General features: G+C 35.6%; 1 protein-coding gene across 3 annotated transcripts in view; it reads left to right on the top strand.

Moving 5' to 3' along the window:
* The window catches only part of ANTXR2 (anthrax toxin receptor 2), a 242,129-nt gene that overhangs the window by 107,811 nt on the left and 119,745 nt on the right, over positions 1-14,573 (top strand). For all 3 annotated transcript variants that reach the window (XM_006872894.1, XM_006872892.1, XM_006872893.1), the window contains one exon: positions 8,226-8,321. In XM_006872894.1, the coding sequence (XP_006872956.1) occupies positions 8,226-8,321 (96 nt within the window). The remainder of the gene's footprint in view (positions 1-8,225; positions 8,322-14,573) is intronic.

The following is a 14,573-nucleotide window of genomic DNA, read 5'->3' on the forward strand; positions in this document are numbered from 1 at the left end:
CTGCCTCTTGGTCTATGTACAAGTTCCTCATGAGAACAATTAAGTGTTCCAGAATACTCATTCTTCTCAATGTTGTCCATAGCTTGTCATAATCCACACAATCGAAAGCCTTTGCGTAGTCAATAAAGCATAGGTAAACATCTTTCTTATATTCTTTGCTTTCAGCCAAGATCCATCTGACATCAGCAATGATATCCCTCGTTCTACGGCCTTTTCTGAATCCTACTTGAACCTCTGGAAGTGCTCTGTCAATGTATGATTGTAGCCGTTTCTGTATTACCTTTAGCAAAACGTTACTCGCATGGGATATCGAAAAGTTTGTCCGATAATTTCTGCATTCTGTTGGGTCACCTCTCTTTGGAATGGGCACAAATATGGATCTTTTCCAATCAGTCGGCCAGATAATTGTTTTCCAAATTTCTTGGCAGAGATGAGTTCCTGCCTCCTATGCCACCTCACTTTCTCCCTCAGTATCACTGGCTCTTGATCATATGCTATCTCTTGAAACTGTTGAACCTTAACCATTTCCTTTTTGTACAGTGACTCTGTGTATTCCTTCCATCTCCTCTTGATGCTTTCTGCATCATTCAATAATTTGCCCTAGGGTGGTGCAAATAGCACTTGACTACGAACTGGCATATTGTAGGATAAGCACTGGACTGCTAACCCAAGGTTGATGGTTCAAACCCACCACCACTCCTTGGAAATTCTATACAGGGTTTAAAAGAATCTCAACTTTTTTTTTCCCTAATTATAAAATATATTATTGTGAATTGAGTGAAAGTATAGATCCAACCATCAATTGTACATTCACCAAATCATATACTTTACTTCATAGCATGATTGCAATCCTTCCATATACCAATAGTTAATAGTATTTATCTCTATTCACTTAAACTATTGAATTCCTCTCTGTGTCTCCCATTACCTTCATCTTTCCTTCACTAATCTCTCTGTTTTGTATATTGCCTACCCTGTCACCCATGTTAACATGTATCTACGCTCTATCCCATTAATAATCCCCACCACCACCCCATAACCGTTGTTTCTTTTATCAAGAGAACTTTTTTAAAAATTTTTTTACGACATTAGACTCATACAATCTTTGCTCTTTTGTGAATAATTTCACTTAACATAATGTCCTCCAGGTTCAACCACATTGTGAGGTGTTTCACAGATTCATCATTATTCTTCAGTGTTTTGTAATATTGCATTATGTGTATGTTCCAGACTTCATTTAACCTTTCTTCTGTCGATGGGCATTTAGGCTGTCTCCATTTTTTTGGTATGTCTCTTGTAGACAGCGTATTGAAGAATCTGTTTTCTTATCCATTCTGCTCTTTATATCTCTTGACAGGTACACTTAATCTGTTTTCATTCAGTGTAATTATCAATAAGTATGAATTGATTGTTGTAGCTTTTCTTTGTGTTTTTTGTGGTGCTGCTGGATTCTTTATACACATAATTTTCTATGCTGAGTTCATTTTGTCTGTGGATTTTCTTTTCATTTCCATTTTGGTTTGTTAATGTGTACAATGTTTTTCTGATTTTCCTCATTTCTCATTTTGATGTGCAAAAATTTTCCTCATTTTTTCTTTCTTATTTTGATTTCTTTAAGGCTACCCTGTAATGTATTATTTTTGTTGTTGTTGCTTAAAACAGTTTGATCTTGAAATCTACTAGAGTTCTTCATCATTTGTAAGTTCTGTATCTATATGTACCCCTCTTATTGCTTTGTATTATTGAGTATTCTCTCTTATTACTTCATTATACATTGATATCACTGGTTCCCTATTTTCAGTCTTGTAGGGTGATTTTAAGGAGCTCTGGTAGCATAGAAGGTATGAATTGGGCTGTGACTATAAGGTCAGCAGTTCAAAACTACCAGCTGTTCCACAGGAGAAAGATGAGGCTTTCTGTTCCCGTAAAGATGAGTCAGAACCAACGCCATGGCACATAACAACAACAAAAACAAAGGGTGGTTTTACTTTAAATACTCCTGTATTTGGATTGATTTCTGGGTGTTGTTGTCATATATGGTAATCTCATGTTGTTGTCTATTGTTGGTTCTCAGTCCAAGGAATAAATTTTAGCATTTTTTTGTATAGTTGATAAATTGCTTTAATTTCTGTTTATCAGGAAATGTCCTAATTGTACAGTAATATTTGAGGGACTACTTTGCTGGGCTTATGATTCTTGGTTGGCAAATTTTTTTTTTTTTTTTTGCTTGTTTCAGAGTTTTGTATATGTCATCCTATTGCCGTCTGGTCTGCATGTTTTTTGCTGAGAAATCAGAGTTTAGTCTTACTGGTTTTTCTTTGTGGGTATTTTTTTATTTTTTCAGAACTGCTCTCAGGATTCTTTCCTTGTCTTTGATTTTGACAAGTTTGAATGACATTCAGTCTTTCAGGCATACTTAGATGTGCTGATTAGGTGAGATTCAGTGCTATTACTAGGATGCTGCTGCTTTCATCTTCAACAGACATTTGAAAATAAAATAAAAGTAAACATTATTACTCAAGTAATTGAACAGTACTGTGACAATCTCACAAGTAACACATCTCCCCATCCTGCCACTCGCCCCTCGCCCAACGTGTTTCAACAACATCCTGTCTTAGTCCTTTCAAGACACTTAACTACATCGAGCTGTAATTTCCTGTTTACTTGTGGATATTATCACCATTCTTGAACACTGGTACTTTGCTCTTTGTTTCTCTTCTGTTTGCAGGTCCTGTGCCCAGGGCAGGTACTCCAAAGCTCCTTTCTAAAGGAATGAATGTAGATACTATATTTATTTTATTGTATTGATTGACTGATTTTCTATATTTATTTTTAAATGGGGAAAAATAAGTCTTATTAAAAGGAAAATTAAGGTTTAATTATATAGATTTAAGATTGTTGTTGTTGTTAGGTGCCATCGAGTCGGTACCGACTCATAGTGACCTTATGCACAGCAGAATGAAACACTGCCCAATCCTGGGCCAACTTCACTATTGTTGCCATGCTTGAGTCCATCAATGCGGCCACTTGGCCAATCCATCTCATTGGGTGTCTTCCTCCTTTTCTCAGACCCTCCACCTTCCCAAACATGATATCCTTCTCCAACAACTTGTCTCTCCTGACAATATGTCCAAAGTATGAGAGATGAAGTTTGGCCATCTTGGCCTCCAAGGAGCACTCTGGCTGCACTTCTTTCAAAATGGATGTGTTGGTTCTTTTGGCAGCCCATGGCACTTTCAATATTCTCCTCCAACACTATAACTCAAAAGCATCGATTCTTCTATGGTCTTCCTCATTCACTGTCCAGCTTTGCATGCATATGAACTTACTATAAATACCATGACCTTTTTTAATGACCAGTGTTTTTTCATGCTTGATTTACTTGATGGCATTGCACAACTCTTCTGGTCTTCAGTCATTAATGTTTAATGTTTCAAATCTATTCTTGAGATGGTCTCTAACTTTAGGTGGGCTATACTCAAGATCATCATTTGGATCTTGTATACTTGTTTTCGTTTTCTTCAGCTTCAGCTTGAACTTGTATACGAACAATGATGGTTTGTTCTGCAGTTGGCTACTCACAGTTTTTGACTGGTAATATGGAGCTTGTCTAGCATCTCTTTTGACAAATGTAGTTTACTAGCTTATTACTATTATTATTTTAGTTTACTAGATTCTTGTGTATTCCATCAGGCAATATTCAGGTGGATAGTCATCATTTACATTGTTGAAAACATGGTATACCTGAAGAATAAATTGTTGGACCTGAACAGTTCTACAATTTTTCAATCTCTGGTGTCATCTCTCATCAACACCATTTCTTCCTAATTTTTGATGCTTATTCTTTGTTTTCAACTTTCACAATCACCAATAATTATCACTGCATCTTGATTGCATACATGGTCAATTTCAGCTGGCCGAATTTGGTTAAAATCTTCAGTTTCTTCATCTTTGGCATTAGTATTTGGTATGTAAATTTAAATAAAAATTATGTTAACTGGTCTTCCTTAATTTCATGATAGATTTGTACTCTGGGATAGATATTGAAATGTTCTTTTTGATGATGACTGTGTTGTAAATCCTCTTCAAGTAGTCATTTCTGATAGTAGATCAGATGATTAGCTCATTCAAAATGTCCAATGCCAGTCCATTTCAATTCATTAGTGCCTATTTTATTGATTGGTTACAAGTAAAATTTTGCTAAAGGTAATTTAAAAATGGCCACAAAAGTACAGGGACAAAAAATTGCCAGAGGTTCAAGTCAAATTCAGAAGAGGACATGGAACAAGGGATATCATTGCTGACATCAGATGGATCTTGATGGAAAGCAGAGAGTACAAGAAAAATGTTTACCTGTGCTTTATTGACTACACAAAGGATTTCAATTGTGTGGATCATGACAAGGTATAGACAACATTGTGGAAAATGCAGAACCTGTACATAGACCAAAAGGCAGTTGTTTGAGAAGAACAAGAGAATGCTGAGGGGTTTAAAACTAAGAAAGTGGTGCATGAGAGTTGTATTCTTTTGACATACTTTTCAGTCTGTATGCTGAGCACCTAATCTGAGAAACTGGATAATATGAAGAAGAATGTGGCATCAGGATTGGAGGAAGACTCATTAACAGCCTGTGAAATGCAGATGATACAACCTTGCAAAGAGGACTTAAATACTTACTTATGAAGATCAAAGATCATAACCTTCCATACGTAAAGAAATAAAAAATCCTCACCACTGGACCAATATGTAACATCAAGATAAATGGAGAAAAGATTAAAGATGTCACAGACTTCATTTTGTTAAGATAAACTATCAACACACAATAGCAGCAGTCAAGAAATCAAATAACATAGTGAATTAGGTAAATCTTCTGCACAAGACCTCTTTAAAGTGTTCAAGAGAAAAGATGCCAATTTGAGCATAAGGTGCGCTTGTCCCAAGTCATGACATTTTCAATTACCTCAAATGCATGTGAAAGTTGGACAGTGAATAAGGAAGACAGTAGAAGAATTGTTGCATTTGAGTTATGGTGTTAACAGTGAATATTAAAAGTATCATAAACTGCCAAAAGAACAAACAAATACATTGGAAGAAGTATAGCCAGAATGGAAGCCAGAATGACCAGACTTTGTCTCTTACACTTTGGACATTTTATTAGGAGGGTCTAAGAACATCTTGCTTGGTAACGTGGAGGGTTAGAGAAAAAGAGGAAGATACCCAATAAGATGGATTGGCAAAGTGCATTCCATGTTCTGTTTATTAACGGACGTTTGCAGCTGTTTTTTTTCACATTTTGAGTCATACTACATCAATAAATTTGCAATCTATCTGAAGTAAAAACATGTATTTTATAGATTGATTACCACTTATTATTTACTCTGGCTTTAAAACTTAAATGATTCTTCTTTTCCAAAATAATTTTGCAAGTACAGCAATGGTCCGATTTTTTTTTTTTTTTCATTTCCATGTTGCTTTCAGCTGTAATTTAAGTTATATTTGTCAGAACAAAATTTTAGATTGTATAATATTTGATTTAATGACTATAAAAACAAGATGCAGATGTGCTTCAAAAAAATGTGTGTAGACATACTAAAAGATATAGTCTTTCTATGCTAACATAACACTCATGTTTCTGATGCCTTCCTAGTTTGACCCTTAAAAGTGTTTCAGATTCAAAGCCATTCCTAGTGTCTAGGTACTGAGTCGCAGACTGGACTCTGGACTATTTAAAGAGATCATGGGTAACTAAAAAGAGAAGATTAGTTTCTGCTTCAGATATAAGTATATATGTAATATTATCACTCTTAAGTGTATATTTTGCAACATGGACTGAAAAACTTACAGGACTGAAGACTTATGTGTTTAACCTTTCCTTAGTTTGTTTATAAAGTTATGTGAACAATGAAAATATTTCCCTTGTATATCTGAAGTCTTCCATTCTCTGATAATGGCTCTTATAAATCAAAACAAAGGAAATGGGAAAGCCTGAATTTGTATACAGTTTACTGAACGAATGTAGGGAATTGATCCATGTTTTTCATACATTTATGTAATGGTAGAGTTGCGTTAGATTCTTCCTTCCTCTGAACACTGTCCCACCATGCTTAGCTTTAATATTACAAATATTAGGTCTGTTGTTTCTGATGCAGAGATTTACAAAGTTTGTTTTTAACCCTAATTTTATTAGAAACAAATCTTTGGAATGAGTTAAGTTAAGATGTTATTATTGTCATAGTAAATATGGATTTTCTGGATGTATTTTTATCAATGCTGTTACTAAAGGCATTATTTTAGAGGGAAAATGAAGCATTTTAAGTTTAACTTACTGCAAGTCTATTTATATTCTAGCTGACAGAACCATTGTTATTGTTGTTCGGTGCCCTTGAGTTGATTTTGAGTCATAGCGATCCCATGTGAAAAACTAGAACTTCCAGTAGCTATAGTCAGCAACATTTTCTGTACGTCCTGTTTACAGCACAAGCATAGAAAGAACAAATTTACTACTAAATTTTTAACAGATTCATGTCCTCTTGTTCCATGTCCTTATTTCTGAATACAGGGTGTGAATTCTTAGAAAAGGGGAAACAATTGTTCATAGTGGGTTTGGGTTTGGGAGCGATACCTGTTCCCTTGGAAACCTTATACTGAAAATTCAGTAAACACTCTTCTTTGTATCTGTGGCTTTCACTGCCTAATTATTATTATTTATCTTTTTGGAGCTCATGCTCTCATTGATAGGCTTTAAATGCCTGGCATTAAAAAATAATAATATATTTTTAAAATAAAAATAAAGATTTCAGCAATAAATAGATTGGACATAGTCTCTGCCTTCTTAAGTCTCATAATGAATTGTGTCAGAAAATAGAAATAATGAAATATTCAAAACACACATCATGAATTAATTAGCTGCATTGTGATAAATGCTTAAGATTAATGTTCAGAGAACTGTTGTTGCTGTTTGGTTAGGTGCTGTCAAGTCAGTTTGTAGTCATAGCAACCCTAGGTACAACAGAACAAAACATTACCCAATCCTTCGTCATCCTCACAATTATTATATTTAAGTCAATTGTTGCTTCCAAAGTGTCAGCTTATCTCATTGAAGGTCTTCTTCTTTTTTTCTGACCCTCCACTTTATCAAACATGATCTCCAGGGACTCGTGCTCTGGTAATATTTCCAAAATACAGACAAGAAGTCTCAGCATCCTTGCTTCTAAGGGACATTTTGACTGTGGTTAACTATGTTGTGTAATAGGGATGGGCATTTTCTAGCTAGGGGAGGGACTCAAGGAAGATTGCTGTGAGAAAATGACTTAATCTGAGTTCTGTAGAGTAAGTAGGCAGTTGCTGTATGACAGGGGTTGGACACAAAGCCCCAAGCAGGTGCTTTAATGCTTGTGGGCCTGGTGAAGAAACACGAGTGCGGTTATTGCACAGAAGTACCTGAGCAGCAGTGAGAGAGTCTTTGATACACATTTTTACCTTGAACTATATATAACTTTTGCCCACAAAAACAACTCCTGTCTTGTCATCTACTTGGTGATTTTTTATATTCATCATGTGCTATAATTTAAATATGAAAAGATTATGTTTGAAATTAAAGATGATACAGATCTATGTGGTTCAAGCTCACCAGTTGATCCAAAACCCTGTACAGCGTCATTTTGTATTGGAGCTGACTCAATGGCACTTAACAACGTCAATAAAACATATAGATATAGATAGATATGGTCCATCTTCAAAAAAGAAAAGGACTATAGAGACCATCCTTCTAACTCCAAATAGTAATTTTCTCTACATTTTAAGACTTTAAAATAATCTGCAGCACTTTGGAAGATATTTATGTATCATTTCTTGCCTTTTGTTATTGTTAGATGTCGCTGAGTTGGTTCTAACTCATAACCACCCTTTTCAGAGTTTCTGAGACTTTAAATCTTTGTGGGAGCAGAAAGCCTCATCTTTCTCCCACAGGGAGTCTGGTGGGCTCGAACCTTGGACATTGTGTTTTGCATTTAAGTGCTTATCATGTGGCGCCACCGTGCTGCTATTCCGGACTTCACATATATGAAATAGATTTTAAAGAAAGATACTTAATGTCAATCATGTCAAGCTATATAGTAGAGATCTTTCTTCAACATTATTATGCTTTCTGTTTTTTTCTACTGTTTGCTTAATAAATGTGCACACTTTGTATTTGACCACTTTGCTTTTGTCTTTTGCAACTCTAGTCAAATGGAATTGCAGCCATCATTGCTATTTTGGTGCTACTGCTCCTCTTGGGCATCGGTTTGATGTGGTGGTTTTGGCCCCTTTGCTGCAAAGTGGTAAGAAAGAGTTAAAATTTACAGCACTACTTTTTTTTTTTTTTTTAAGTATATATAAAATCTGAAATATGAATGAATGTCACATTATTCAACAGCCTCAAATTATTTCCATAGACAATGCATGTTTATTATAAAATTTAATTTACAGAGAAGTTCAAAATCAGGTTTGGGGGAAGAAAAGTAGGAGATACAGTAGAGATAAGTAGAAGGATTTTCTACTCAAGTACAAGTGAGAATTAAGTAAAATGAATGTATGACATTTTTTTGCTGGGTCCATTGGGAGAAGTTGATAGTCTGTCAGGTTTGTTTTCATCTTGTATATTGAATTCTATAAGGAGCTCTGGAGGTACAACTGGTTAAACATTGGGTTAGGTTGCTAATGGTAAGGTCAGCAGTACAAACCCATCAGTGGTTCTGCTTGAGAAAGATGAGGCTGTCTGCACCTGTGAAGATATGTCATTTTGGAAGCTGTATGGAGCAGTTCTACTTTGTTCTTATAGAGTCTCTGGGAGTTAGAATTGACTCAAAGGCTGTGGGTGTGGTATTGAATCTTCAATTTCCTCTTTGAAAGACTTACTATTTCAAGACATCTCTTTGTCTCTGTAAAAAATATTTTTGACATATATCATGTTCAGATGTTAGAGTGTCTGTTAAACAGTCTCTTTTGAGCCATGACAGGTGGTTTCAGTTTGTGTCATGTTTAGTGTTTGTGTAAAATCTCTGAAAGAATACGAATGTGTACAGTGTTGTCACTAGGGTTGGTGTCACACAATGCTGTAATTCCTGGTGTCACCTCTCTCCCCCATGGGCCTCCACTGGTATCAGACTATACAAAATTCTAGTAATGTTTATTATCAATTTCAGTCATTGAATAACATGATAAGTATAGCTGTAAACTGCTTAAATGTGATATTTCTTAGATTGTATGAATTATTGTTGTTAAGTGCTGTCAAGTCATTTCTGACTTACAGTGACTCCTACTGGGTTTCTGAGGAGCAACGGGTGGGTTTGAATTGCTGATCTTGTGGTTCGTACTCATCTGCTTATCCTACAACACTACAGCAGGAATATGAATATTGACAACAGAATTGTTTTGCAAAATCTTTTGCAAAATATACTTTGAATTACCTTATTAGTAACTGAGAGGAAGCCTTTTTTATTTTTCTTCTTCTTTTCCTTTAATTACTAATTCATTTTCAAAAAATATTTTGATACAGGTTCACAAGTACTACTTACTACAATACTGTAGCTAAAATGTCTGAAAATTTGACAAAATCAGTGATATAAAAATACTGGCAACAACACGACAGCATGTGCTTGTAGTGTGTTGAGATAAAATCATGTAATTTGAAGCATGTTTGTAATTGGATAATAATGACAGGTCTGACTGGGGTGCATTTGACGTTTCAAAAAGTAAATTAGCATAGAGTTTCAACCTTGTAGGTACACTGATATATGAGAGCTGAATTTATTTTTTAAATGTTTTTGTGTCATAACTAACGATAGGATTATTTTAATAAAAATAATAAATTGCTGAAACTGCTTAAAAATTTTATAGACAGTCATTTTGGTATAGCCCCTTTGATACAGTATCATTTGATATAGCTTTCCATGCTCCCCCTTGTCTTCCCAGAACTCCCTAGTTACCTAACTGAATGTTAGTTTTCTATTGTGATGGTAAGAACTTGTCACATCCTTGGTTGGTTATACATTAGGAATTGCTTTTTCTTACAGTTATGCAATCAGAGGTTCAACATGGGTTTCACTGGCTAAGTTGAGCTGAAGACTCTAAGGGGGTGGGTGGGAATCCTTACCATTTTCAGCTTTTAGGGTCTACTTATATTGATTGCTTGGTTTATGAAACCATCCTTCTGTTTCAAAGCTAGCAATACTGCATTTCTTTGACCATTCTTCTATAGTCACATGTCTCAGCCCAGCAAAGAAAGGTGTTCTAATTTTAAGGAACCGTATTTATAATTAATGAACCCTGGTGGCACTGTGGACTAAGTGATGGACTGCTAATTAGAAGGTCAGCAGTTAAAAACCACCAGTCACTCCAAGGGAGAAAGGTGAGGGTGTCTCCTCCCATAAAAATGTAGTCTTAGAAATTCTATATAGAGTTACTCTGAGATGGAATGGATTCTCTGGCAGTAGGATTGGGTTTTGTTTTCATGTATGTAATTTATGTAATTAAGGAGCCTTGAAGGAAAACTGGGTTAAACATTGGACAGCTAGCACAAAGGTTGGTGGTTAGAACCGACCAGCTGCTCTATGGGAAAAAGATAAAACAGTCTGCTTCCGTAAAGATTTACAGCCTTGCAAACCCTGTGAAGCAGTTTTACTTTGTCCTACATTGTGACCATGAATCAAGTCAATGAGTGGGTTTGGCTTTAGTTTTATATATGTAATTAAACTAGATTTATCCAGATAATCCAGGAAAATCTCCCATCTCAAGGTCCTTAATCTCATCTGCAAAATTGCTTTTGTCATGTTAGGTAATCTATTCAGAGGACACCTTTGATGAACCATTTTATTCTGTCTATCAGAGTATGCATTTTGAATAATAAAATTTTGATGTTTCTAGCAACCCAATTTGGATTGTTCAGGTTTCAGAGATTCTTCACAGAAACGATGATGGCACTAGAGGAGCATTCCTTTAAAAGCTTTTGTACTAGTTATTTTTTTAATATTCTTGTTTTTTAATCGGTACATTCTATGGAATTTTATGTTATGTAGGTCACTGCAGTATTTTACATTATATGACTATATTGCTTTTTTTAAAAAAAACTTATCTCCTCAGCTGATGGACTTCAGCTTCCTTGTGATTTCGGGAAGTGCATTTATTATTAATTGTTCTCCAGTCTGCTTTCATGAAGCAACTTTACAATCCGTTATCTTTGAGCCTTTGGCCCACAAGGACGCATAGAATTGATTCAGACAACAGTAGAGACAAGAAGTATCCTGTCTCTTTGAAGAACTAATCAGTTTCCTGCCATAGCGATTTACGCTCAAACGGTTTCCTGTTGTAATCTCCTTGATTATCCTAGATATAGCTGCTTTAGGGAGGCTAGCATTCTTCAGCCTCAAATTAAAAATCAGAAAGGTGTCCTAAAGTGATTTGTGCTCCGTGATTTTTTAATTTAGGCTTCCCAGTGGCGGATTTCCTCTCTTCTTTGCTTTACAATTTCGTTTATTATTGATCAGAGAGCTCAAAAGTGCCAAAACATATGATTTTTTTTTTTTTTTTTTTTGAAAGACACTTGCAAAAACTCAAACCGGTTTCTTTTGGAGATAATCATTTTCTTGTTGCTACATGTCCTCAAATACAGGCCTACATCGTTATTCTAGATAAGAGCAGATCCAATCATTAGGAGATGATCATGGATCCTTTCCAAGCCTACAGATCACAATTCAGACTTGTGGAGTAATTATCTTTATGCAAAGTATAGAAACGCCCCTTTGGTGTAATTTGAGGATGTGAGAAATGTTTCTTGAGAACCATCTGTAAATGCTTATTAATTTATGGAATAAATTTAATAGGGGAAAATACTTGATACAACTTGAATTATACCTTAGAAAGCAGCTAGCCTGGACATTGAAAAAACAAAAAAACTCAGAGCTTCACTTATGGAACCTAACAACAAAAACAACAACAACAAGGTGCTGTCGAGTTGGTTCCAACTCATAGAAACTCTACACACAACAGAACCAAACACTGCCTGGGCCTTCACCATCTTCACTGCTGCCAATCCATTTCCTTGGGTGTCTCCCTCTTTTATACTGACCCTCCATTTTACCAAGCATGATGTCCTTCTCCAGGGACTGGTACCTCCTGATAATATGTCTGAAGTATGAAAGACAAAGTCTGACCATTTTAGCTTCTAAGGAGCATTCTGGCTATACTTCTCCTAGCACAGATTTGTTTGTTCTTTTGGCAATCAATGATATTTTTAATATTCTCATTCCACACCAGAGCTCAAATGCATCATTTCTTCTATGGATCAAATTGGCTTTGATTGTCTACTGTTCCCAGCAATATAACTTTTTAATGTGGAAGGAAATGCATTTATTCAGCCTGGTGTTGCCTGCAATTATTTTTGTTGAATGTGTTTTAAATACTACGGAAATTATTTAAGTATAGTAGTTCAACTGAAACATGACGAAATAGTTTAAAATATTTGTTCTCAAGCACATTGACGCTTATGTCAATTATCCATCTCCTTGGCAATGATGCTCAGAAGCTCGTAATGTGATAGAAAGCCTGGGGTATAGGGGAGTCCTGAACAGAAGCTTCAATCTCTGGCACGCAATAGTCTTTATTCAATTATTTCATATACAAAAGGGTTTTAAAAAGTTTGTGAAAAATGAAATGAAAAGATAACAGATTTTTTCCTACACAATTTTTTTTTTTAAAGCCCCTTGAAGTTATGAAATGATTGCTTAGAGATTAAAATTTAGCAGCTATCTGCTTAGTGACTCAGTGATGGCAAAGTTATTTATATTTTAGTTGATGATTCTTAGTGGTTTTGTTTTCTGCTTCAGATAATGGTAAGGCTTTCAGAGCAGTGAATATTAGGTTAGCACTAGTGATGATTCTTCCTGAGCCAAAGAGGAGACAGTGTGATGAGGTGAGGCATTTCCAGGGATAGCTTTAGTTTGGAAAGGCCACTGATGGTAGACTGAATACTAGCTATCAAAGATATCCAAGACTTAATCCTTGGGACCTGTGAATATTCATTTTGATGGCAAAAGTGGATTTTGAGATGTGATTAGGGTCAGGATCTTGAGATGGGGAGATTATCCTTCATTAACTGGGTAGGTCCTAAATGGAATCACAAATGCCCTAATAACAGTGAGGTTGAGTCAGATTGGATTACAGAAGAGGGGAAAGCAAAGAGGCAGAGATTAGAGTAATATGGTCACAACCAAGGAATGTCTGCAGTCACCAAAAACTAGAAGAACCAAAGAACTGTTTCCCTGGAGCCTCTTGAAGGAACCAGGCCTGCTGACATTTAGCCCTGTAAGACTCAATTTACACTTCTGGCCTCTAGAAGTTTGCAATCCTCTGAAAGTGTGAGAGAATATATTTGTTGTTTTCAGCAGAATATATTTCTGTTGTTTTAAGCCTTTAGATTTTGGGTGATTTGTTAGAGTATCAAATAAAAAATCAATAAACACTTCCCCTCAAGTGATTCCTCAGGATTGGAAATCATTGATTAGGACTATATTAGTATAGCAATTTGCTCTGGTACCGTAGTGGTTATGAATTGGGCTGTGAACTGCAAGGTCAGCAGTTCAAAACTACCAGCTGTTCCGCGGGAGAAACAGGAGGCTTTCTGCTCCCGTAAAGATTTACAGCCTTGGAAACCCTGTACAGGGTCGCTATGAATCAGAACCAACTTGACAGCACTTAACAACAACAACAACAAGTATAGCAATTTGAGGAATTCTTATGTGATATATTTTCAGAAAACTTCCTTACGAAACTGTTAGTGGAGTACAGGAGGCTGCAGGAAGAAAGACAATGAGATACTCTTCAATATAATTGCAATAGTATCTGACCTACTAAAGCAAGAATGCATTCTTTAAAATTAGAAAAAGCAGAAACATTTCCTCTAGAATATTTTATATTTTAGCCAAATTTCTCTAAAATTCATCATGCAGAAAATGGTACTTTTGTGACGTTTAATAGAACTATAATTAAATGATTATTAATGTGGTTATTTGTTTAAAATCTCTCTTCCCTTAAAGTCTAATGATTTTATGAGGATAGGTATTGTGTGTGTTTTGTCATTAAAAATGTTGCACATTGTGGAGCAGATTGTTTTTATTTGACGTGTTTTCTTGAAATAGTCCCCTTTAAAAAAAAAAAAAAAAAGGATAACAATTGATATCATCATGTTGCTAGGTATGAGTATCATTAAAATTCTATCCGCTATCGTGTCTTGGTATGGTGCTGTAGGATAAGCACTGGACTGCTAACCACAAGGTTGGCAGTTCAAGCCCACCAGCCACTCTTTGGAAACCCTATACAGGGTCATTATGGGTGTGAACTGCCTCTCTGGTACTTAATAACAACCTGGAGAAGTATTACATACATATAAAGATTTCTGTGGTATAATCTTAATTCTATGCATCATTTTTTTTGACTTCACTTAAAATGACATACAGTTGTTGTTGTTGTTAAGTGCCGTCGAGTCGGTTCCGACCCATAGCGACCTTGTACAGGGTTTCCGAGGGTGTAAATCCTTA

This window comes from Chrysochloris asiatica, unplaced genomic scaffold, assembly GCF_000296735.1.
Source record: "Chrysochloris asiatica unplaced genomic scaffold, ChrAsi1.0 scaffold00214, whole genome shotgun sequence".
Classification (NCBI taxonomy): Eukaryota; Metazoa; Chordata; class Mammalia; order Afrosoricida; family Chrysochloridae; genus Chrysochloris; species Chrysochloris asiatica.